Genomic DNA, 22,096 nt, shown 5'->3' with positions numbered 1-22,096 from the left:
AGAGCCTGGAAGGCTAAAGTCCATGGGGTCTCTGAGGGTCAGACAGTACTGAGCGACTTCACTTTCACTTTTCCGTTTCTTGCATTGGAGAAGGAAATGGCAACCCACTCCAGTGTTCTTGCCTGGAGAATCTCATGGACGGGGGAGCCTGGTGGGCTGCTGTCTATGGGGTCGCATATGAAAAGGTTCTTAACCTCATCTCTAATGAGAGAATGAAAATTTAAAGCACCCTGAAATACCATTTTTATCAATCAAGTTGGCAAAGATCAAACACCTTTTTAACCACCTCACTGATGAAGACATAGAGAAACAGGCACTTTGTTTTTTTATTTTTAAATTTTTTATTTTGTACTTGGGTAGAGCTGATTAACAATGTGATGGTTTCAGGTGAAGAGCGAAGGGACTCAGCAATGCATACATATGGATCCATTCTCCCTCAAACTTGTCCAGGCTGCCACGTAACACTGAGCAGAGTTCCATAGGGCCTTGTCGGTTATCCATTTTAAATATAGCAGTGTGTACAAGTCCATCCCAAACTCCCTAACTATCCATTCTTCCCATCCTTCCCTTGGCGATCATTCTCTAAGTCTGTGAATCTGAGAAACAGGCACTTTTATACGTTGCTAGTTTATACTTTTATTCATTGCTGTTTGGAGTTTGTACACATGCATGATACATGGTACAAACTCTAGGGAAAGCAGTTTGACATCCATCAAGATTACAATGGCACGTAGCTTTTAACCCAGCATTACACTTTTAAGCACTTTGTCCTTGAAGTATATTGCTCCAGAGTAAAAGAAGTTTATTTAAAGTAGTCTTTTTCGAAATCCTAAAAGATCCAAAGTAATGTAAATGCTGAGCAGCAGGGGACTCGTTAAATAAATTAAGGTACATTGGTATTAGAATTCTATGGCAGCCCTTAGACAGGAGGAAACAGGAGGAAAAGACCCTGATGCTGGGAAATTTTGAGCGCAAGAGGAGAAGGGGACGACAGAGGATGAGATGGTTGGATGGCATCATCGACTCAATGGACATGAGTTTGAGCAAACTCTAGAAGATAGTGAAGGACAGGGAAGCCTGGCATGCTACAGTCCATGGTGTTGCAAAGAGTCGGACATGACTGAGTGAACAACAAAAAAAGACAGGAGGAAACTATATGTATTCATCTGTAATAGTGATCACGAAGAAATATATATATATATATATATATGTATCTTCAGAGAAGGCAATGGCACCCCATTCCAGTACTCTTGCCTGGAAAATCCATGGATGGAGGAGCCTGGTAGGCTGCGGTCCATGGGGTCGCTAAGAGTCGGACACGACTGAGGGACTTCACTTTCGCTTTTTACTTTCATGCATTGGAGAAGGAAATGGCAACCCACTCCAGTGTTCTTGCCTGGAGAATCCCAGGGACGGCGGAGCCTGGTGGGCTGCTGTCTATGGGGTCGCACAGAGTCAGACACGACTGAAGCGACTCAGCAGCAGCAGCAGCATGTATGTATCTTAATTTATTTATTTTAAAAAGTGTATTTGGCTGCACACGCAGCATGCAGGATCTAAATTCTACAACCAGGGATTGAATTCAGGCTATGTCCTAACCACTGGAACCACCAGGGAGCTCCCCAAGATATGTTATTAACTTGGTAAAGCAAGATGCGTAACAGGAGCTTCCCTGACGACTCAGTGGTAAAGAATCTGCCTGCCAATGCAGGAGACACAGGTTTGATCCCTGATCTGGGAATATCCTATATGCCATGAAGCAGCTAAGCCCATGTGCCACGGCTATTGAGCCTAAGCTCCAGTGCCCATGCTCTGCAACAAGAGAAGACACCTCAGTGAGAAACCCACACACAGCAACTACAGAGTAGCCCCTTGCTCTCTGTAACTAGAGGAAAGCCCACACAGCAATGAAGACCCAGCACAGCCAAACATAAATAAAATAAAATTACTTTTTTAAAAAAGATGCATAACATTGCTATGATACTAACCATTTATATAAAAATGTGGGCAGTGTTTTTGTATTTCTTGGATATATATAAAATATCTTGGGAAGGATTTACAAAAACATCTTAGTTGCTTCTGGAAAGCATAATTAGGTATCTGAAGGTAGGGTTGGGGAAGAGATTTTTCATTATATATCCCTTTAAACTTTTAAAATTGAACCATGTGAATGTTTATTATTCAGAAGATAATTATTTTAAATAACAAGGTAGAATATAAAATAATTTCAGCTAGAATTTTTAGCTGAAATTATTCAGCTGACTTGTTAACACTGAAAAAAATTATAAAAACATATATATGGCCTAATCTCACTTTTTTAAATGTATAGTTGTTCATAAAAAAGGATAAGACCAATATATACTGAAATATTAACCATGTGTTTGTGGTATATGATTGATTTTTATTTCTTTTCTTTGGGCTTATCTGTATTTTTAAGCTCTTTTACAATGAAAACATATTCATTTTGTAACAAGAAATAAAAGTTATTAAGAAAGCCCCACAAATACATGGTTTACCATCTCAGCTGGGCAGCTGTTGCTATTTAATGATCCTGTTACTCATACCGAGTCAATTCATTCTTCCAACAGATAGAAACTGCCATGTGCTAGGCCCAGTGCAAGAAGATATAAATAAGGTGGCTTATTTCAAGGACAGGCGTTCCAAACCCTTGCCATGTTCCCCACGGCCTCTGCCACATTCCCCATCATCTCCTTTGCAGACTACCTTGTCTCTGCTCCACAAAGAAATCTGGCATGAACTCCCCAGGGCTTTCCTCTTTTCTGCCTCCAAACTTCTCCATGTTTCAGCCAGATTCACATTGTTCTTTCTGCCTCAAAGGAAGACAGAGCTTTCCATTTTCCTTCTAGGCTCTTGAGACCATGTTGCCCTCTGTACCTTGTTTTATCAGTGATGTCCTCCTTCATATATTGTAAATTTCTGCCTAACCTCTAACTTCTCCTCAATGAAACATATTAAAATATTTGCAATCTAGAATGTTGAGCATCTTTCCTTCCCTCTATATATCCCTACATCCTCTTTTCCCCTTAACCTCCCAAATTCTTGCAAAACTACCCCATAGTGTCTGATGTGTGTTTGCCTGTAGTTCATAGCTCAGCTGATTTGAGTTTGATTAATGTGCCTCTAATCTACTGAAATATTTCTTCCTAAATGTTTCTGTTAGGCTGCAAATAACAGAGCATCCAACTTTCAGTGGTCTATACTTTTAAAAGAGCTCTTCAGAAAAGAAACCAGGGCAGGACTGGAAGCAGGAAGACCAGCTGAAGACCACTAGTTATCCATTTGAGAGATGAAGGTGGTGGCAGTACAGGAGACTAGAAGTGCCAGATTCTGGCTGTATTTGGAAAATACAGCTAACAGGAGTTCCTGATGGAAAAGCTGTGGGGTATAAATTAAAGAGAGGTATCAAGAATAACTCCTCAGTTTGGGGCCTGAGCAATCAGAGTCACAGGAATACGGTTCACCTAAGATGGGAAGGACTTCGAATTAAGGAAATAATTAATAGTTCAACTTTATTTTTATTGATGTATAGTTAATTTACAATTACTAACTATAACTAACTATAGTTAAAGTACACAGCAAAGTGATTCAGTTATACATATATATGTATTCTTTTTTGGATTATTTTCTAATATAGGTTATTATAAGATACTGAGTATAGTTCCCTATGTTATACTCAGGAGTTCAATTTTAATATGTTAACTTTGAGATTCCTGTTATAACTTCCAAGTGCAGATGAGGAATGGATAGTCAGGTGTGACATTCAAGACTGAGGTCTGGACTGAAGATAAAACTTGGGAGTTGGAACTTCCTTGGTGGTCCAGTGGTTAAGACTCTGCCAGTGCCACAGTGTGGGTTTGATCCCTGGTTGAGGAACTAAGATCCTACATGCTAAGGCAACCAAAATATTTTTTTTTAAATATCCTGCAGGTCACAGTGAAGATCAAAGATCCCATGTGCCACACTAAGACCAGGTGAAGCCAAATCAATAAATATATATTTTAAAAAATTAAGTTTGGGTGAAAAGAAAAGACAGAAGGGAGTACCACATATTTTTGTGCTGAAGTGAATTACTTAGGAGAGAAGGACAATTGATTAGCAGGAGATGAGATAATTTCAGGAACAATCATTAAATAGTCAACAGGGGAGGAGACCATGGTGCCTAGGTCTTACTTTAGATAAGAGCAGAGACACTACATACGTGAGACAGGAGGAAAGGCAGAGTCCAGGCAGAGAGGCAGGTAGGACGGAAGACATGGTGGGCAGAAAAGGAGGAGTTCTTGCGAAACTTTTATTTTTCTCAGTGAAATGAGAAGTAAAGCTTTCAGCTCAGAGTGAGGAAGGGGAGAGGTGTTGGATATTTGGGAAACGAGGTGCAATGTAGTCATTTCAGAGTGTGGGAAAGTAAACCAACGAGGGAAATGCAGAGGGCAGTGTTGAGAGCCCACTGGAGATTCAGGCCCATAAATTGAGTGACAACAGCTAGCACCGTTATTTTTGTCTGGTGTGTCAAGCTGGACAGAACCAGGGTTTTGCCAGGCAGGTGGTCCCAGGTACAAGGAAGTGAGGAGTCTATACAAAGGGGTGATATAGTGATAGACTAGGAAATCTAACATAGGTAGGAAAGATGTGAGAATATAAGGGCTGTGATGAAGAGTGGGAAAGTAGATTGGAGGTTAAGAGCAGGGGCAAAGAAATGTTCAGATGGGGTTATTGGGGTTATTATTAAAGAAGCTGGAAGGGAAAGTGGTGTTGATCAGGGAACAGCATGTTTGAAATGAAAAGTTCAGCAGTGCTGCTGTTATTTGGTGATGCAAAGGTCCAGGGTACCCATATGACAGGGTGGAGAGGGATGTGGTTGGAGGGGTTAAACAAGGATACGGAATTGACTGAAAATGTTAGCAGGAATGCGGCGGGGGTAGAGGACTGTGTGTCAGGTGCTAGAATCTCCAGGGAATGGGGGCTGGGGTGGCTAAGACGAGAGATGTGGCAGAACACGGTAACCAGCCAGCCGTGGTACAGTCTGATGGCAGGTACTTCAGAGGAGCTGGGGGCAGATGGGAGAAAGTCTTACTTGGGTAGTGATTCTCCAGGTGTGGGGAGACCTGCTGTGTTATGAAGTCTACTCCTTAGGGCCTCAATAAGCTCCCTTCTCTCCTTCGCCTCTGAGAGGCCATCCACAGTGGGATTTATTCAGGGTGATGGAGTCAGAGGGAAACCAGGGAACTGTTGGGACTTTCACTCCCTCTTCTCTGCTATCAAAATACCAAGACAGCATCTGCGCAACATGTGTGCTGCTGAGGGACAGGAAGCCGGTAACAGTGGCCGGCCCCGCAGTGGAGAAGAGGCGGTTTTTAAATGGGGTGAACTTCGGGCAGGTGGCACCCAGAGCTCAACTCTCATGGCCTCCTCAGAACTCTGTTCATTCAGCTTCCTTAGGGGGAGAGGCAGAAGGCAATGGCACCCCACTCCAGTACTCTTGCCTGGAAAATCCCATGGACGGAGGAGCCTGGTGGGCTGCCGTCCATGGGGTCGCACAGAGTCGGACACGACTGAAGCCTGGCAGCAGCAGCAGGGGAGAGGTTGAATTCTTCCTCTGCTGGGAAGCAGGCTTAGGAAGGGAAGGTTTTGCCAGATTCCCTATGGAGAGGGTGTGTCCCTGCGAAAACAGGAATCTGCCTGAAAACCTCTGTCAGCAGGGAACTTTGGGCACCCTGTCCAGAAAGGGACAGCCTGTGATGGCAAATAAGCCAGCTCTGCGGCATACTGGATGCTGAATTCTTACACACTGTTAGTGCTCTCACTACCTGTCCCTGGACAGGTGGCCACTCATGGGGGTGGCCCAGAGCCCTGGCCAAAAAGGCAGCCAGGCAGGGCCCCCACAGGATGACATCTGGTGCCAAGTGGGGAGAGGAGGAAGGGAGGGAGGCAGGCCTCTTACACATTCCTGGGTGGGGAGCCCCAAGGGCCTTTCCAGGACACAGAAGTGCCCCAAGTGGACACAGGGCAGGGCAGGGCAACCGGAGCCACAGCCCGCGTCCAGGGAAGTCTCATGACTGCAGTGTTTTGCTGCAGGTTTCCCAGCTGCTCTGGGCGGGAGGCAGCGTGGGGTGGTGGGGGCGAGGAGGAGGAGGGTGGAGAGGAGGCGGGAAGTAAACACAAGACCACAGAGAGAGCCAGTTCCCTGCGTTCAGAGAACACCAGCCGCCTCCGGTCTCCGGTGGGTGGCTGTATGTGTGGAAATGAAACTGGGAGGGGACGGGAGAGAGGGAAGAGTAAGCAAGCGGTTCTCGGCTGTTATCCACCCATCTCGCCTTTCCTGACCCACCAGCCCACTCCTCTCTGGGGTGAGAGGGTGGGAAGGAGACGGTTCACGAAGCGCCCACCCCCAAGTACTCGTAGCTAGTTCAGCTGTCGGTGAATCAGACAGTCTGAGCAGCTGTCACCTGCGCTCAGGAGAGGAGCAGGGGGCGGCCTTGGGAAGGGGGAGGATGGGTGAGTGGCAGATGCTGTACTGGCCCAGGCGTGGGTGCCGCCTGGGGCTGGGAAGAAGGGGGGTCTACCTTTCAACACCTACCCGCTGCTGACCCGGTCCCAAGGACACTGGGATATCTGGGGTGGGACGAGGGCATGGGGGCACAACTTAAGCGGGAACTGGAAGCGAAGGAGGGGGTGGAAGGAGGGGAGAGTCTGTCTACTGCGGCGGGAAGCGCTGGGGAGCAGGGCTGGCCGGGGCCGCGGGGCAGGCTGCTGCCCGCCGCCTGCCCGCGCGGGGTTATGCGAGGTAACGGCGAACCGGGAGGAGGAGGGAGGCTGCGGGGGCCGCGGGCCGGGGTGTCTGGCGCTCGTTGGACAAAGAGATGATGAAACGTGAGCGCTATATTTACCAAGGGGGTGGAGATCGGGCGGGGGGCGGGGAGTAAAAAGGACAAACTGTTCCACAACAACCGCAGGAAACACAGCCCATCTGACTCACCGGGAGGGCCGCGCCGACCCCCTCTCAGGCTTAGCCTGGAGGCAGGCACGGGGCTAGAGGGCGCGGAGGGTCCCCGAACTGACCTAACTGGGCGCTACAGCTATGGCTGGAGGATGGGTTGATTTATATAAATAAAGGCACTTTAGAGCCTGGGGCTGCGCACATACGTGTGTGTGGCTTTTGTGGGGCAGGGGAGAGCGCGGAATGGCACGAATGTTTCCTAACCCTGTGGCCCGACCATTGCAGGAGAGGTTTGCCTGCAAACTCTTCAAGCTTGATTCCTGCAAAGTCATCTCCTCCCGCACAGCCGGGCCAGCCGGCCTGGCCTGCCCCGCCCCGCCCGCGGCCAGCAGCACGCGCTTCCCCCGCTCTCCCGCCCGAGTCCAGCACTCGGCGCTCAGAGTTGGGGTGCGGTGCCGGCTATGTTTAGAAGCTGATGTCATCCGACACCCTACTCTGCAGTGTTCCCAGGGGGACCACAGGGCAGGTTTTCCTCTTCCTCACAGGCGTGGGTGATGGAGAAGGTACCTCCTCCTCCCAACCCCTCCCCCCAACACCTATCTTACCCCGGGGATTTTTTTTTTTTTTAATGCAATCCCGCCAGAGTTACGAAACAGGGTGGTGGGGGCCGTACGCCCAAGCAGAGGGCACAAACCCTAGAGCTTGGGCCACGAAGGGCCAACCGGCGGCCCCCGCCCACTCCCACCTTCTCCCGACCGGGTGAAGGGGCTAATTTCAAGGTTAGTTCACGTGGGCGCGGGCGCCCGGAGCTTCTTGCACGAGTTTGGGGCGGGTTCCTCATCCCCCAATCTAGGGCAGTTTGTTCAACTGCAGTAAAGGGAGCTTGATGTTCCAGCAGGGAAGGGATTTCTGAGAACTAGGACTGTCCTCAGATGAACTCGCCTCCTCCGGCTGCTGCTGCGGCGGACGCCTGCGGAAGACTTTTTAAAAGGGCGATGCCAGGCCGGGGCGCGCGGCCCGCGAGTGGCTGTGCCGCCCGCCAGTCTGCGGCCCCAGCGGAGCACCCGCCCCCGAGCTCGGGTGATTCAGCGTGCACGGCGCAGGGCTCCTTAGAGCGCAGGGGGCTGTGAGCTAAACTTATCCTCCTGCATATGCATGAACGGGTGGCCTTTCTGCTTGGCAAAAGAGAGGCCTGGAGTTTTGCGGAAGGCTGCTAAGTGGAGCGAGAGCAAAGTAGGGCATCGTGCAATTTTTCGCTGGGCCGGATCCCCCCACCCCCTTACGTGTTAACTGTCATTATGGCCGCGGGCGTTTCACCAGATAGGGGTTTACCTGATTGCATTTCAAATCCGGGCACACCGCCATTGTTGGAAGCCCGATTCCTTCAGCTTCTCCTCCGTCTTCCCCAAACTCCCACCTTCCCCTAATTCCTCAGCTCTTACTAAAAGGAAGACTGTGCTTCTCCCACCGCACCTCCCCGCCCCCCGCCCGCCCCCAAGATACCCTCTGTGCTTTGATGGGATCGCTGAAGTCCAAGGGCCTGGGTCCTGAAAGAAGTTTTGGATCCAGCCCAGAGTGAGGTCCGACACGTGATCCCCTACCCCCAGTGGGCCATCTGTTCTTCCTTCCCGCCTGGAGGCTGGCAGCTCTGCCCAGCACCGTCCACGCCTCCCAGCAGGAAAGAAGGAAAGAGCGAGAAAAGCCAGCGTTGGCGGAACCCACTACCTACAGAGTGCAATTTTAACCTAAACCTCTCTGAGCCTTGGGCATGGGTGAGACTGGGCAATATGTATATTAGACTAAACTCCAGGTGATTAGCTCCCGGGAATTGCTTTGGGCTCCTTTGCTTTGGATTAAAACCAACAGGGAATGCGCCTGGGAATGGGCTGAATTTGCCTGGAAATAACTCACTTGGAGCTAGGGTGGGGAACTTGCCTAGGAAAAGGGGTGAGATTCTGTGACACCTCTCTGACCCCAGGCCACTTCCCACAAACTAGTTTGAAGAGAGAAAAAGAACACGAAATTAAGGAATAAAGGATTTAGGGGATCTTGGACGAATTTATATTTGTGCCTGCTCTCCAGTTAAATATTGATTTAAGGTATTCTGACCTTTACTGCCCTAAAGAACTGTATTTGTAAATGCACAGCAGATGAGATGGTGTTTAAAAAACCCAAGTATTAAGCTTTTTTGGTTGGGGAACGAGGGGGGCCCAGAGACTATGTAGATGTATTAGTCTAGTCTAAGAGGTTGCTTAAGGTCACACAGCCCCTCTCAGGCCCAGGAGGCCAGTTCCGTACCCCATGGTGACTTAAACACCTGCTGAAAATCAGCTCACTGTAGGTACTGCCTCTGAGGAGGGGTGATAATGATAATTACTTTAGGATGCACAGAAAATCAGACTTCTTGCTACAGGCATTGTTCTTGAGAACTCAGAAAATAAAGCCAAGACTTAGATAGGAATTAGGGAGGAAAATGCATACTTTAAAACGGTAAGCACAGCTCTAGTCTCTGAATGCTTGTGCTCCTCTCAGTTGGCTTGTGTAATTTTGAAATGTATGTTTACAAAGATTAACTTGGGGGAAAACAGAGTTCTTATATTTATGCGGCATAATGTATAGTTTACTAGTAAATTATTCATTGTAATTAGGGATGATTCACATTAATCTGGGATAATGTATTTTGCCAGAATTTTAATTGGGACAATTGCATACTGGCAAAAAAGCGTAAATTAGTTTTAATCATAAAACTATTATAATACACACCCTAGCACAGAAAGGAAACCCTATTGTTGAAAATACAAGAAAAAATCCTGATGTAGGAATTACTACTTGTTGTGAGACATCTGTAACTATATCTGTATTTGTTTTTAACATGCCTCATTGAGGATAGATTCTTTTTTCATTTCTCTATTTACCCTTGCCTGACTCATTAGCGGCCCCAGTCTATGGGGTCACACAGAGTAGGACACGACTGAAGCGACTTAGCAGTAGCAGCAACTCATTAGCAGAAACAAATATCTGCAGAGGGAGTAAGTGGAAAAGGAGAAAAAAGAGAAATCATTCTACAATTGTAGAATTATTGGGTTTAAAAAGATTGTAAATCAAGTAGCAGTTACGTTTGTAAATGTGTGCAAGAAATTCATGTGAATGAAATCTCGGTTGTATTTTATTACCTCTTGTATAATTCTGAAATGAATGGGTTGGAAGAGTTTACGGTTTATGTCCAGTCCAAACAAAATTAAAGGGAGGTGAAGAGAGCAAGAAGTAAATGTATACTTAAAAAAACCTATGATGATCGACTTATTCAAGTTCCTGGATACAGTCTTCAAGAAAAGATACAGACTTTGTTTTTTGGAATAACCCCACGCTAACTCTAGAACTGTCTGCTATGAAGGTACCTGGTGCAATGACAGTTACAGTGCAAATCTGAGAGAGGAACAGGCCTTGATCATAGCAGTCCTAGAGAGATCCTGCTGCTATTTGTGCTGGACCTTAAAGGGGCAAGCAAATATGGAATTTCTAAGTGGTTATGTAGCCTTGGGGACAGAGTCTGCTCCAGAAAAATCATGAAGTAGGCAAATTCCTTAGGGCTTCAGTGAATGCTTTTCTAAAATTAAGGGGATTGGAATACAAGAACTCTAAGATGACTTCACTTTACATGTACCGACCTTATGATGATGATGGTGGTGGTGATGATATTCTTCATTGACCAGCACCCCCTTTCTAAACTTCCCTTTTCTGTGTAGTCACCTACCGCAATATCTTTCTGTACCCTTTTAAAAGCAAAGTCAAAGGAAACTACACTAGCCTTCAAACTAGAAGAGTAAATTTGAGACTCCTCCTTTAGAGACCAGAACCTTTCCCAAACCTTAAAGGCTAATAGCCAGTGGGGGTTATGGTTGGACCTCATTGCATCTGCATTAGATAGAGGCAGGTACCTCTCACACCCACTTACGAAAGTAAGTGTATTTTTAATCAATTCTGTGGACAGTACACCTCCTGCAAGAAACATTGGCCTTAGATTCCTTTTTCAGCTATCAAGATGGATAACAACCCCATCATTCTTTCAGAGAGAGGCGCAAACCTAAGATGCAGACTCTTAAGAGCCATACTAATGGTTGATCAAGTAATGCCAAAATATTCAATGGCTTTGGCTGGTTCCAGTTCTTAAGAATCTGTTAAGCAAAGTTAATATTTCACAAAACCAAAGAGTTCAGTTCTGAAGCCCAAAGAGCAAGGAATCAGATTTATGTTTTCCATGGAGTTCTCTACCTGATAAGGTAGACAAGTCACTTCTTTGCATCTTAGTGTTCATATCTGTTAAGTGAGGGAAGGGATACATACACACCCTAACGTCCCTCAGGGGCTGTGGAAAGAAAATGAATTAAAAATGTTTTTGAAGTTTTAAAAGTTATACAGGGATTTTTGGCTTCATTTATTTGAGGAAGATTAAAATAGCATCAAAACAAAACGAAAACAGCTTACTTAGAATAACCTGCAGGAGGGAAGAAGAGAAATTAGAGACGCATCACAAAAGCAAAGATGAAGTGGTCAAAGTAAGTGCAGTCAGAACAAAAACAAGCTTTAAAACAGAACTTTTGTCAGCTCTGCATTTTCAAGATGAATTAGTCATAATTATTGCATTGGGTGGAAGAATTATTAAAAATCTACCTAAAAGTATGCTGCTTCCCAAAACGGAAAAAAACGAATTGATGCTTTCTCATTTGTGTTATTCTTGGGCAACTTGGCCTGATAATATTTAGTTCTTTTCTTTAATTATAGACTCACTTTGCATTTATTCATCACCCCTGCCCTCCCATACATATCTCTATTTTACTATCAGCAACACAAAGTGCAAGGATATATTCAGTTTCACTATAGCTCTTCCCGTTTACAAGTGTGGAGCGCTTGACTTCGGTACGCCCTTCTGATTGGCTAAGCCAATGTCAGTGACATCAACCAACTTACTTTTGATTGGAAGGCTGGTTGCTGGGACTGTAGCGTTTGCGGGAAGTCACTTAACTGTTTGCGAGCTGGAAAACCGAAACGGACGTTATCTTTTTGTCATAAGAAAGAACGCAGCTGAGTAGGGAAGGTGTATCCTACAACTCCGCCAGCTGGAACGTGAGCCAGGAGGCCTGGACCGGCTAAGGGATTGAGGGGCACTCCCAAAGACGTCCGGCTGCTCCTTTCCAGCCTCCCGGCTGTTACCCTTTTAAATGTCAGCGTTCGAGGCTGTAGGGGTAGCACGAGGCATCGAAACGGAACAGTCGGATTGGCCGCGCGCCTCAGTTCTAGACGCACCTCTCCACCGAAAGGCCGTTCTGACTGGCAGCGGGAGAAAGTAAACAGAGTTGAATCACCCTCCCCACTGGCCAATTGGAGGGGGTTCGGATTGTGACGTGATGGGATTCTGCGAAATTGTTACTGTGCGAGAGAATGCCGGCACGGTGCGGACCGGCAAGAGCAGGGGCTCAGAAGCTGTCAGTGGACTGGGGGAAAAGTGTCTCTTAGACCTGGCGCTTCGTCCGGCGCTTGCCACCCGCGTCCAGGTGGTTGGGTGAATGTCCTGGGGCTTTGGCTCGACGGAGAGGCAGCCGAGGGCGTGTACCTCTCTTGCAGTTTCCTCTGCCAGCGCCTCGGGGGCGTTTTCGGTCGAATAAACTTGCGACCGCCACGTGTGGCATCTTTCCAAGGGAGCGAGCTCGGAGTGGCGGGCGCGCCCGTCGGTGGGGATCGCGCCCGGCTCTGGGCATCGGCGGCGGCGAGAGGCGGCAGCGCGGCGGAGCCCGGGGCCGTGGATGCTGCGTGCGGAGGCGCTGCCGGTTACGTAAAGATGAGGGGCTGAGGTCGCCTCGCGCTCTGCGAGTCGGAAGCGCCCCGCGCCCCCGCCCCCTTGGCCACCGCGCGGCGCAGCGCTCGTAGTCCGAGGCCAGGGCACGGCGAGCCGAACCTCCGCAGCCACCGCCAAGTTTGGCCGCGCCGCCGGGGCTGCTGTCGCCCGCACCATGTCCGCAGCCGCCTACATGGACTTCGTGGCTGCCCAGTGTCTGGTTTCCATTTCCAACCGCGCTGCGGTGCCGGAGCATGGGGGCGCTCCGGACGCCGAGCGGCTGCGACTACCTGAGCGCGAGGTGACCAAGGAACATGGTGACCCGGGGGATACCTGGAAGGATTACTGCACGCTGGTCACCATCGCCAAGAGCTTGCTGGACCTGAACAAGTACCGACCCATCCAGACCCCCTCGGTGTGCAGCGACAGCCTGGAGAGTCCGGATGAGGATATGGGATCCGACAGCGACGTGACCACCGAATCTGGGTCGAGTCCTTCCCACAGCCCGGAGGAGAGACAGGATCCTGGCAGCGCGCCCAGCCCGCTCTCCCTCCTCCACCCTGGAGTGGCTGCGAAGGGGAAACACGCCTCCGAAAAGAGGCACAAGTGCCCCTACAGTGGCTGTGGGAAAGTCTATGGAAAATCCTCCCATCTCAAAGCCCATTACAGAGTGCATACAGGTTAGCGGCGTCTCCCTCTCCAGCCCAACTCTGGGGTTAGTTAACCTTTGGCCAGGCAGTCTTCCTGGGTGTGGAGTATTCCATGCGTGGCCGAAAGGGTGCAAAATTTTGGATGAGTTGCTGTTTAATTCTTTAAAATGATTGAACCTGGTAGAAACGGAGAGCTCACTCTCTTTAATCGTCCCCAGCCTCTAAAAGCCATGGAGAGCCTTAACTTGGGGGACAGAGCGAGTGCCGAGGGCCAGCCCCTGTGCGTGGCTTCGTGGGGAGTGGTGCGGCCCCTCCCCTGTCCCGCCCCGCCCCCCTCCCCAGGACTCCCGCACCGGGCGACTATGGGGCCACCCAACCTGGGCAGACGCTAACGGGGGCTTGGGGGGACAGAGTCAAATGGTGTATGTTTTTATTCTCTTGTGGGATTGCAGCGAAGTGGCCGAAAGCTGGGGAGAAGCGGCGCACTTTACATGGAACCTTTTAGGGATGACTAAGGGCTCGGTTAGCTGTATGCTTGCTACTTTTCAGGGCTTGCCAAGGTGGTTTTAAATATGGCCAGAGTCCTCAGAGAGGTTTAAAATAACACTGCTTCAGGCAGCAGAGGAGTTTGATCAAGTGATGGTTAACTTTACAACTAGTTAGCCTTTTTAAGGAGATTTCAGAGCGGATTTTTTTCCCACGTAATTTAGATCGCACCCTCCACCTTGAATAGAGCACTTAGCAAGGAGGTGTGGTCCTTGCCGGAGGTCAAGGCTGATAATGAAGGTTGGGGTGTTTTGGAGGCCCCGTGGAAGGGGGTCTCCCAGGGAGAGCAAAAGGCAGGTCTGATCATCGATGCCTGTGGCTGGTAAGACATCTGCAGTATAAAATAGGCTTTGGAGACTTGCAGGAACGTTGGTCAGTCAATTCTGTTGGTTCTGTTTAACATATTCAGAAAAAGCTGGGAAGCTTTCATGGTTGACCATGCCCTCTCACCATGTTTAGTGTCAGGGTCCTTTATCACTGCTGTTCTGATAAGGAAGCACTGTGCTTAGTCCTCGTGAAACTCCTTTTCCATCTGTCCTATGACACCATGTTTAAGAGGAGGTTGTTGGAGTTCCTTGGAAAGTATTGCCGGTTTTTGGTGTAATTGTTAGTGCTTTTAAGATGAGGCCCTGGGCCTGTGGTTTCAAAATGATCATTGGTTGGTTTGATTTGGTTTTGCTTTTTTAAAAACGCTACGTAATTGCATCTCATATTTTATTTCCTTTGGAAAGTGCTTCTTGTGGAGGTGGCTGCTGGCACAGGAGTAAAGCTGAATTTCCTCCACCGTTAATGTAAAATCAGGTTCTGTTTGGGGTTGCCATCTAGGTTGCCAAAAAATAGCACATTTTACAGTTTGTATCTTGTGCTTGACTTGGGGGATGTGACCTTTAGCATGGCTCCCAGGGTGAAGTAGGGGTATACTAACCAGAGGGTGTTACTCACCAACAGCTGTTGGGCGGGCCTGGCTGTGTCAGCCATGTTCCCGGAGTTCAGCTCCCAGGGACACCCACTGCCACCTTGAGCAAAGGCACTTTCTCCTTCAGGGAGCTGCCCAGTGGTGCAGTTGAGAAGGCCTGCAAAGCTTCTTTGTGAGCTCCCTGAGTCTGCCCAACTCAGAAAGGCCTTCTGGACCATTCAGTTGAGTGATTTTTCTCAGGCATTTACAGAAATGGCTGCTTATGCGTGGGTGCATGCGTGCTGCTCTTTAATACTCCATAAGGCAGGTCAGCTCAGAAGAACCTTTTACACAGCCCAGAGTGGAAAACGAAGTGAAATATTAATCCCATTTTAAATGCTACAGTAAGTCTTTTGAAACTAGTGATATGGTGGTTGCAGTTGTCTTATTTAAGTTTGGGGGCTCTGTGATAATACTAGGACATGGTCAGACAAAAACCACTGCCTCTGTAAAGACTGTCAGAAGTGTATTCCTGCTGGAGAAAATACTCTTTCTCCTGTGCAAAGGCTACTCTAAATGAAAGACTTGTAAAAGGTCTCATGCATTTGGAAGTTTCTGATTCAGCTTCCAGTGAGATCATTTTTGGTGTGGGGTAGCAGCTTCTTGATTTTTTAAACTACTGGCTGGTATTAAACCCAGAAGATGGCTAAGAAATAGCAATTGGAGTGTCTGTATTTTGTGGAGACTTTAAAAACTAAAATTCCAGCCACACCCCCCTGCTCTGTGTGGCCCAACCAGAATCCCTCTTGCTGCTGGCTCTCCTCCCCCTGAGCCCCATACAACTGCCACTTGTATCGAACCAGTGGCTTTAAAAGCTGAGCCACTTAAGCAAAATTGTGGTTTAGTTCAGTGCAGTTCCTTCTAGAGTAGCCTAAGAGAGAAGATCCTTTTGAGGTGGACTGAGCTGCATTCTGATTTGTCTTACTGTTTCTGAGTTGTGAGACCTTAACCTAGTTCCTTAAATTCAGAGTTTGTAAACTAGAGGTCTTCTGCTTAATTTGCTTTGCAAAGTTTTTGGTTTGGTCAGCACAGGGTTTATAAACATTTCGTTACTAACTTGGAAAAGTAAGGATTTCCACACAAATCCAGATTTCTGGCTTCTCTGAAAAAATCGAACAATCTGGCAATATGGGGCCTAAATTCCTGCCCAGCAGCAATTGGCTTGAACTGACCATTCTTTGTAAGGGGCATGTCCTTTATTTTAATCATTTACATGGTCTCTGTTGGCATTTAAGTTTGCAATCTCTTTTTCTGTTTGAGCCTCAGTTTCTTAATCCACAAGATAGGGTACTATCTCTGAACTTCGGTTTTTGTGTAAAGATAATAGTTTGTGTGTGATAGGCAGAGCTTAAAATCAGCAAACATAGGAGAAACTTACTTTTAAGTAGTACTGTACTTGGTTTTCTAATACTATGTTCAGTTTGTTTTTCTTTACCCTCTAGATCAGATATCTTCTTATCTGATATACTTCTAAAGTTGAAGCAGTGAATCCATGTTAATCTGAAAAAAAGTAAAACAAATATGAGCTTTTCTATCTCCAGGCTCTTTGGAGAGTATTATTGTTTTGAATAAGTATTAGGCCCACTGGAGTATGTACTTTGCCTGAAAACATACTGAGCTTATTGAAAATGCAACCAACTTTTATCTTGGCACACCCCACATCCACACCAACATGCTCCCCGCACCTCGGAGCATACACCCCAAATTGGGCCTCCACAAACCCCCACCCAAACCCACTGATTCCCCAAGACTCTCCCACGTGCCCTCAATCTCTCTACAAGCACACATGAAAAAAGATTATCCCGAGTTCCCTGACTTTGTGGTCACCCAGCACACACACACACCCACACACATGGGAGTAGCTTTTGGAGAAGTAAACAACTACATCCAAATTCCAGCTCAGAAGTCATCAGAACCAGCTGATGCAGAGTTATCCTAGGGTTGACATCCCAAGGATAGACACTCTAAGCCTATTTCCATGCCAGTTGCAATTTCACTATCCTTTTGGAGGGACTTAAATCAACTGTCCCTGAGTGGTGACAATGGGTTGAGCCTAAGGGCACTGGTTACTGGATTCTGAAAACCAGAAAGCCCTAAATCCCAATTATCACACCCCACTTCTGCAGAAAAATAATTTTAGTAATTTTTTCAATAGGGTAGAAGGGACGTTCATGAAAAACAAAGAGAGATAAGAGATGCAAAGGGCCCAACAGTGGCTGCTTCTGTTTCTCTTTATCCTGTTTGAACGTTTCCCTGGGCTACTTAGAATATGTGGTGGAGGGGACGTGGGGGGTTCCCATCATGGAAGTTATCATCCAAACAGGAAATAATAGCTAAGACTTGCTTAACATTTTAAATCCAATTTTTGCCCTATGGGGGCAATTTTTTGGCCTCCCTAGGAATGTCCATCACTGGCTAGCTTTCACTCAGGTCTATTTCCTTCCCTAAGACCAAAGTTTTAAAATTTTGGTCATATAAAATGAGCCAGGCCTGCTCTGTGCCTCGTGAACTCTTCTTCCTTAATTGCTCCAAAAAGCTTTGGAGTCAACTTTTTGGTTCAGGAGACTCTAGTACCATCAGAGGTATGAGATTGACCCACTTCTGTCACCCAGACGGCAGGGGTTCTGGGACAGGGCAGGGCCTTGAAGTGGCCTCTAGGCAGCCCATAAAGTAACCCCTGCTCAGTCTTTCCCACTTACTCTTCTCTAGTAGAAGGGAGGCCTTGTTCCTTGATCCTTAAGGAAACATTCTCTCTCCCCTGTTCTTCTGTTCATAAGGCTCCCCGAAGTGATGTAGAATAGTATTTCATAGCCTGACATGCTTCATTAAGTGTAAATATACTTAATATGGTAGTGGTTTAGTTGCTTAGTCGTGTCTGACTCTTGTGACCCCCCATATCCTGCCAGGCTCCTCTGTCTATGGGATTCTCCAAGCAAGAATACTGGAGTTGGCTGCCATTTCGTTCTCCAGGGGATCTTCCTGACCCAGGAATCAAACCTAGGTCTCCTGCATTGCAGGCAGATTCGTACTTAATATATGTCAGTGTAAATATACACTTAAGTCTGAGTGGGATCTGCATAGATAAATGTTTCCCTACCCTTTATTCCCACTTTTTCTCCCCTAAGGAGATTAGCCCTTTTTTCCCCCATAACTGCTCTCTCCCATGACATTTTGATACCACAGATATACTGTAGAGCTGTTTATGTACTGTGCCCCTTTTAAAGGCCACAAACATTGGAAGAGCTAAGACTTTTTCCACCTGCCTAAGATCCAATTTTTGCCCTATGGGGGCAGTTTTAGCCCCATCTCCACCCACAGTGAGACTGTCTAGGCACAAGCTTATGTATCCTGTCAGGAGAAAATGAGAGCAAAGGACTGCAGATGGGCTGTAGCTGTGGAGGATGATAGGATTTTAACGACTGCAAGGATGTCCTGTTGGGTTTGCTGAGTTTCAGGCAAACTAGAAACTCCCCTGATTCCAAGGGAAGATGGCCCATAGCTGCTTGAGTCCCAGCTCACTGCTGGAATCTCACCCTGGGGGCTGAAACCTGTGAGGGGACCTGAGAGCTCTTTATTCCTGGTCTCCGAGAGAGGAAGGACCAATTGCTTCTTCCTCACTGCCCTCCACCCCGTGCCCATCCTTCATCACCCTCCATATAGCTGACCTAGCAAGACAGAGTGGAGTTGCCTTAGAAGAGCTGCTGTTACTGGCAGGATTACTGTATTACATCAGAAAATACAAGAGGAGTAGCATTACAGAGTAAAACCATTGTCTCCTGTGATTGTCCTCTCAAATCTTCTGTGAGTCGTGAGGAGAGGGGACGCACGTGGGGCCTCGGTCAGCGAGGGAGGTACCAGGGTACATTTCGCTCTGTTTTGATGGTAACACCTCATTACCTTCAGCAAAGATATAACCTGAGGAAAATGAGTTCTTGGGCCTCTGAACGTAAGGGTCAGATTTACATTCCTGGCCCAGTTGTTGATGTTTATCCCAAGAACTAGTCATTCTGCAACGTCTGTGGGAAATTCCCAGATTGAACTTCCCAGGGAGAAACATCATATGACATATTGGGAAAGTGGCTGACAATGGTCTTCCTTAATAAGCTCATTGAGAAAAAAAGTGGGCGGGTGATTTCCCAGTATTCAATCATTCAGGAGCCCCTAAAACAACCTGATGTTGTACCCTGGTTAAAGTCGGGTTTCTTGACCATCATTTTGATTTCTGCATGCCTTATGATCATGGGCATTCTTGATTCGTTTTTTTTTTTTTTTTTTTTAAAGCTAGCTTTGTCATTTTTGTTAGTCTCGACTACCAAAAATTTTTTCTGTATTTTTTTTTTCCTTTCCTCCCCTTGGCTGCTCTCAGGCTTGCAGAAAAAGCTTGCAGCATTCCAGGCCTCTGCTGCTTGAATCCTCCCCCACATCCGACCCTCCCACCTTTTCCTAATGTTTCTCCAGCAAGCCCAGCGCCCACTGAAGAACGTAAATTAGTGCCTAGTAATTGGTACAAAGGCACTTTCTGTTTCCATGCAACAGATGCAAAAAGGAGGGGCAAAGGGAAGGAAAAAACCTCACAGATGGTTAAAAAGGGAAAGAAATGGGATCCTCTGCAGTGGTCTTTGAGCAAACCTGTCTCTCACTCCGCCCTGCTTTTTGTTGGGAAGTTAGTAACAGGCCTAAGCCCAACTCAGAGCACTTGGTGGCAGTTGTTAGTATCAAAAGAATAGAATTTGGAGGTTGGAAGTGACCTTGAGAGGTCATCGCATCCATCATTTTGTCTGTAAAATGTGAACACTTTTTACCCTTTCAGATAGACGGGGATCGTTCCGTAGAAGCACTGGGGGCTGTGGAGGGTTTGGAAAAATAGCACCAAGGATCAAAGGCTGGCTCTCTGCCTTAGCAGGCTCCTGGAGTCTCAGCTTGCTTAGCAACACAGTGAGGGCACCAGACCCTCTGAAGGTGAAGTTCTCCAAACCAGAGCTTAGCCAAAAGGAGATCTTCCTTCACTGAATTCTTGGCAGTTCTTAGACTTGAATTCCTTTCCCCCAAGGTCTCCTGAAGATTTCAATCTGCTTGGAGAAGGCAATGGCACCCCACTCCAGTACTCTTGCCTGAAAAATCCCATGGACAAAGGAGCCTGGTAGGCTGCAGTCCCTGGGGTCGCTAAGAGTTGGACACACTGAGCGACTTCACTTTCACTTTTCACTTTCATGCATTGGAGAAGGAAATAGCAACCCATTCCAGTGTTCTTGCCTGGAGAATCCCAGGGACAGGGGAGCCTCGTGGGAGGCCATCTATGAGGTCCGCACAGAATCGGACACGACTGAAGCAACTTAGCAGCAGCAGCAGCAATTCTGGTAAACTTAAAAAAAAAAAAAAGCACACGAAACACAAAAAAAAACCCTGGATTTAAAGAGCTGCTTTGCATTAACCAGATTAACAATGGAGTGAAAGGGCAGAGGTGGAGTCAGCCCTTGGGACCTCTCCCCTTTTATTATGGGAGCAGCACTCTGAAACAGCCCAAGGCCAGTGCCTGTGAGATTTCCTACTCCTCCCTTCCTGGAGTCCTTCTGAAACGTTAATTCCTTTTTGGTGCATTAAGGCCAAGAGTAAACATTTGTCTTATCCCAGCCTCTAGCAGTACCCCCAGCAAATAACAGAACTAACATTATCATTCCTTGAGAATGCCTTGCCCACTAAGGGAGTGAGATGCATCCATTTTTTATGCGTGGAATCTTCCGTGGCATCTTTTCCATTTGTGCTTAAAACCCATGTTTATGATGGTGCGCCTTCAGGCTTCCCTTGTAATATCAGCCTTTGGAGTTCGGAAGTGAGAACTGAACATCTGTATCTGAAATCTAGAGGTTCTGGAGCTGCAGAAACTAGTAAGTTCACCATCCTAAATCCAGGACCACTGGGTATTTGAATTTTTTTTTTTAACTGAAATTGATCAAAAATTCAAACAGCAGAACGGAATTCATCCCTGATTGAGTCCCCCTCTTGTTTTTTTTTAAATTGAGGACTATATTTTAATAGATTTAAAGAGATGGGCGCTTAAGCCATACAAAATTAATGACAAGGATTTGAAAAGCAGGCAGCAGTATTTTGTATTAAACGAAGTATGAACATTTTTCTAAGGCGAGTCTCCGTTGTTTTAGAAGTGAGTCCCTGCCAGAGGAACTGACTTGAACCAAAGTGGGGACCAGTGAGGTAGGCAATAGACAGAAGCCCAGAAATTCTGCTTGAGAATTACAGATATTTCAGAACTGGAAGGAATCCTTTAGATCCTCTCTTTTCAAAGAGCTGGAGATGGGGTGAGGTTTCACCCTCTCTCCCTTCCATGGAGCCAGCTTTGATGGGACAGTGGCAATCAGAAAAGCAGAATAAGGCCTGTGAAGAGGAAACCAGCCCACCCTTAGGAACTTGAACATGAGGGGTCTCCAAAGAGGTCTTTACCTTCAGCAAAAAGGCAGTAGGCAGAGCCAATAGAACATGGGCTTTGGGGGTCCCTCACACACCTGTGTTTGAATCGTGCCTCTGCCACTTTCTAAGTGTGAGAACTCTCTGAGCCTCAGTTTTCCCATCTGCAAAATGGAGTTCAGTAATTACATACTGAAGGAGTTTTTATAAGACTTAACTCAGTTGAGGTATTTAAAGCACTTAGGACAGTGTCTCCATATAGGAAGTATTACACTTAAAAATAACTTACATGTGTTGCCCAGAAGTCTTTACAGTTCCCAGAATTTTTGTTTACAGTTCCACATTAATCCAGCAGCTTATTCATTTAAATAACACTTACTATTGAGTACGCTTACATGGAAAGAACTGTGCTAGATGTCAATAGCAGGCACCGTGAATGTTGTGAATAATAATAATGATAGTAATAATTGTAAATTATTATAGTAATGCTATTAATAGTAATAATGATAACATCCAGCATATATTACACGCCAAGTTCCAAGCCAAATGGTTTACACACACGGTCACATTTCTACTCCCAGAAGTCCTGTGAGATAGGGTGGTACCCACTCTGGTATTCTTGCCTGGAGAATTCCATGGATGGAGGAGCCTGGTAGGCTACAGTCCATGGGGTCACAAAGAGTTGGACACAACTGAGCGACTAACACCTTTGTCATCTTACAGGAGGACACTGGAGT

General features: G+C 46.9%; 1 protein-coding gene across 1 annotated transcript in view; it reads left to right on the top strand.

Moving 5' to 3' along the window:
- Positions 11,676–22,096, top strand: part of KLF9 (Kruppel like factor 9) — a 28,339-nt gene continuing 17,918 nt past the window's right edge. Inside the window, exon 1 of the mRNA XM_013965975.2 lies at positions 11,676–13,468. Within this exon, the coding sequence (XP_013821429.2) occupies positions 12,964–13,468 (505 nt within the window). The 5' untranslated portion in view covers positions 11,676–12,963. The remainder of the gene's footprint in view (positions 13,469–22,096) is intronic.

The sequence above is a fragment of the Capra hircus genome, chromosome 8 (assembly GCF_001704415.2).
Source record: "Capra hircus breed San Clemente chromosome 8, ASM170441v1, whole genome shotgun sequence".
In the NCBI taxonomy this organism is placed as follows: Eukaryota; Metazoa; Chordata; class Mammalia; order Artiodactyla; family Bovidae; genus Capra; species Capra hircus.
Note: the sequence above shows the minus strand (reverse complement) of the source record. Positions and strands in the feature narration are given on the sequence as shown.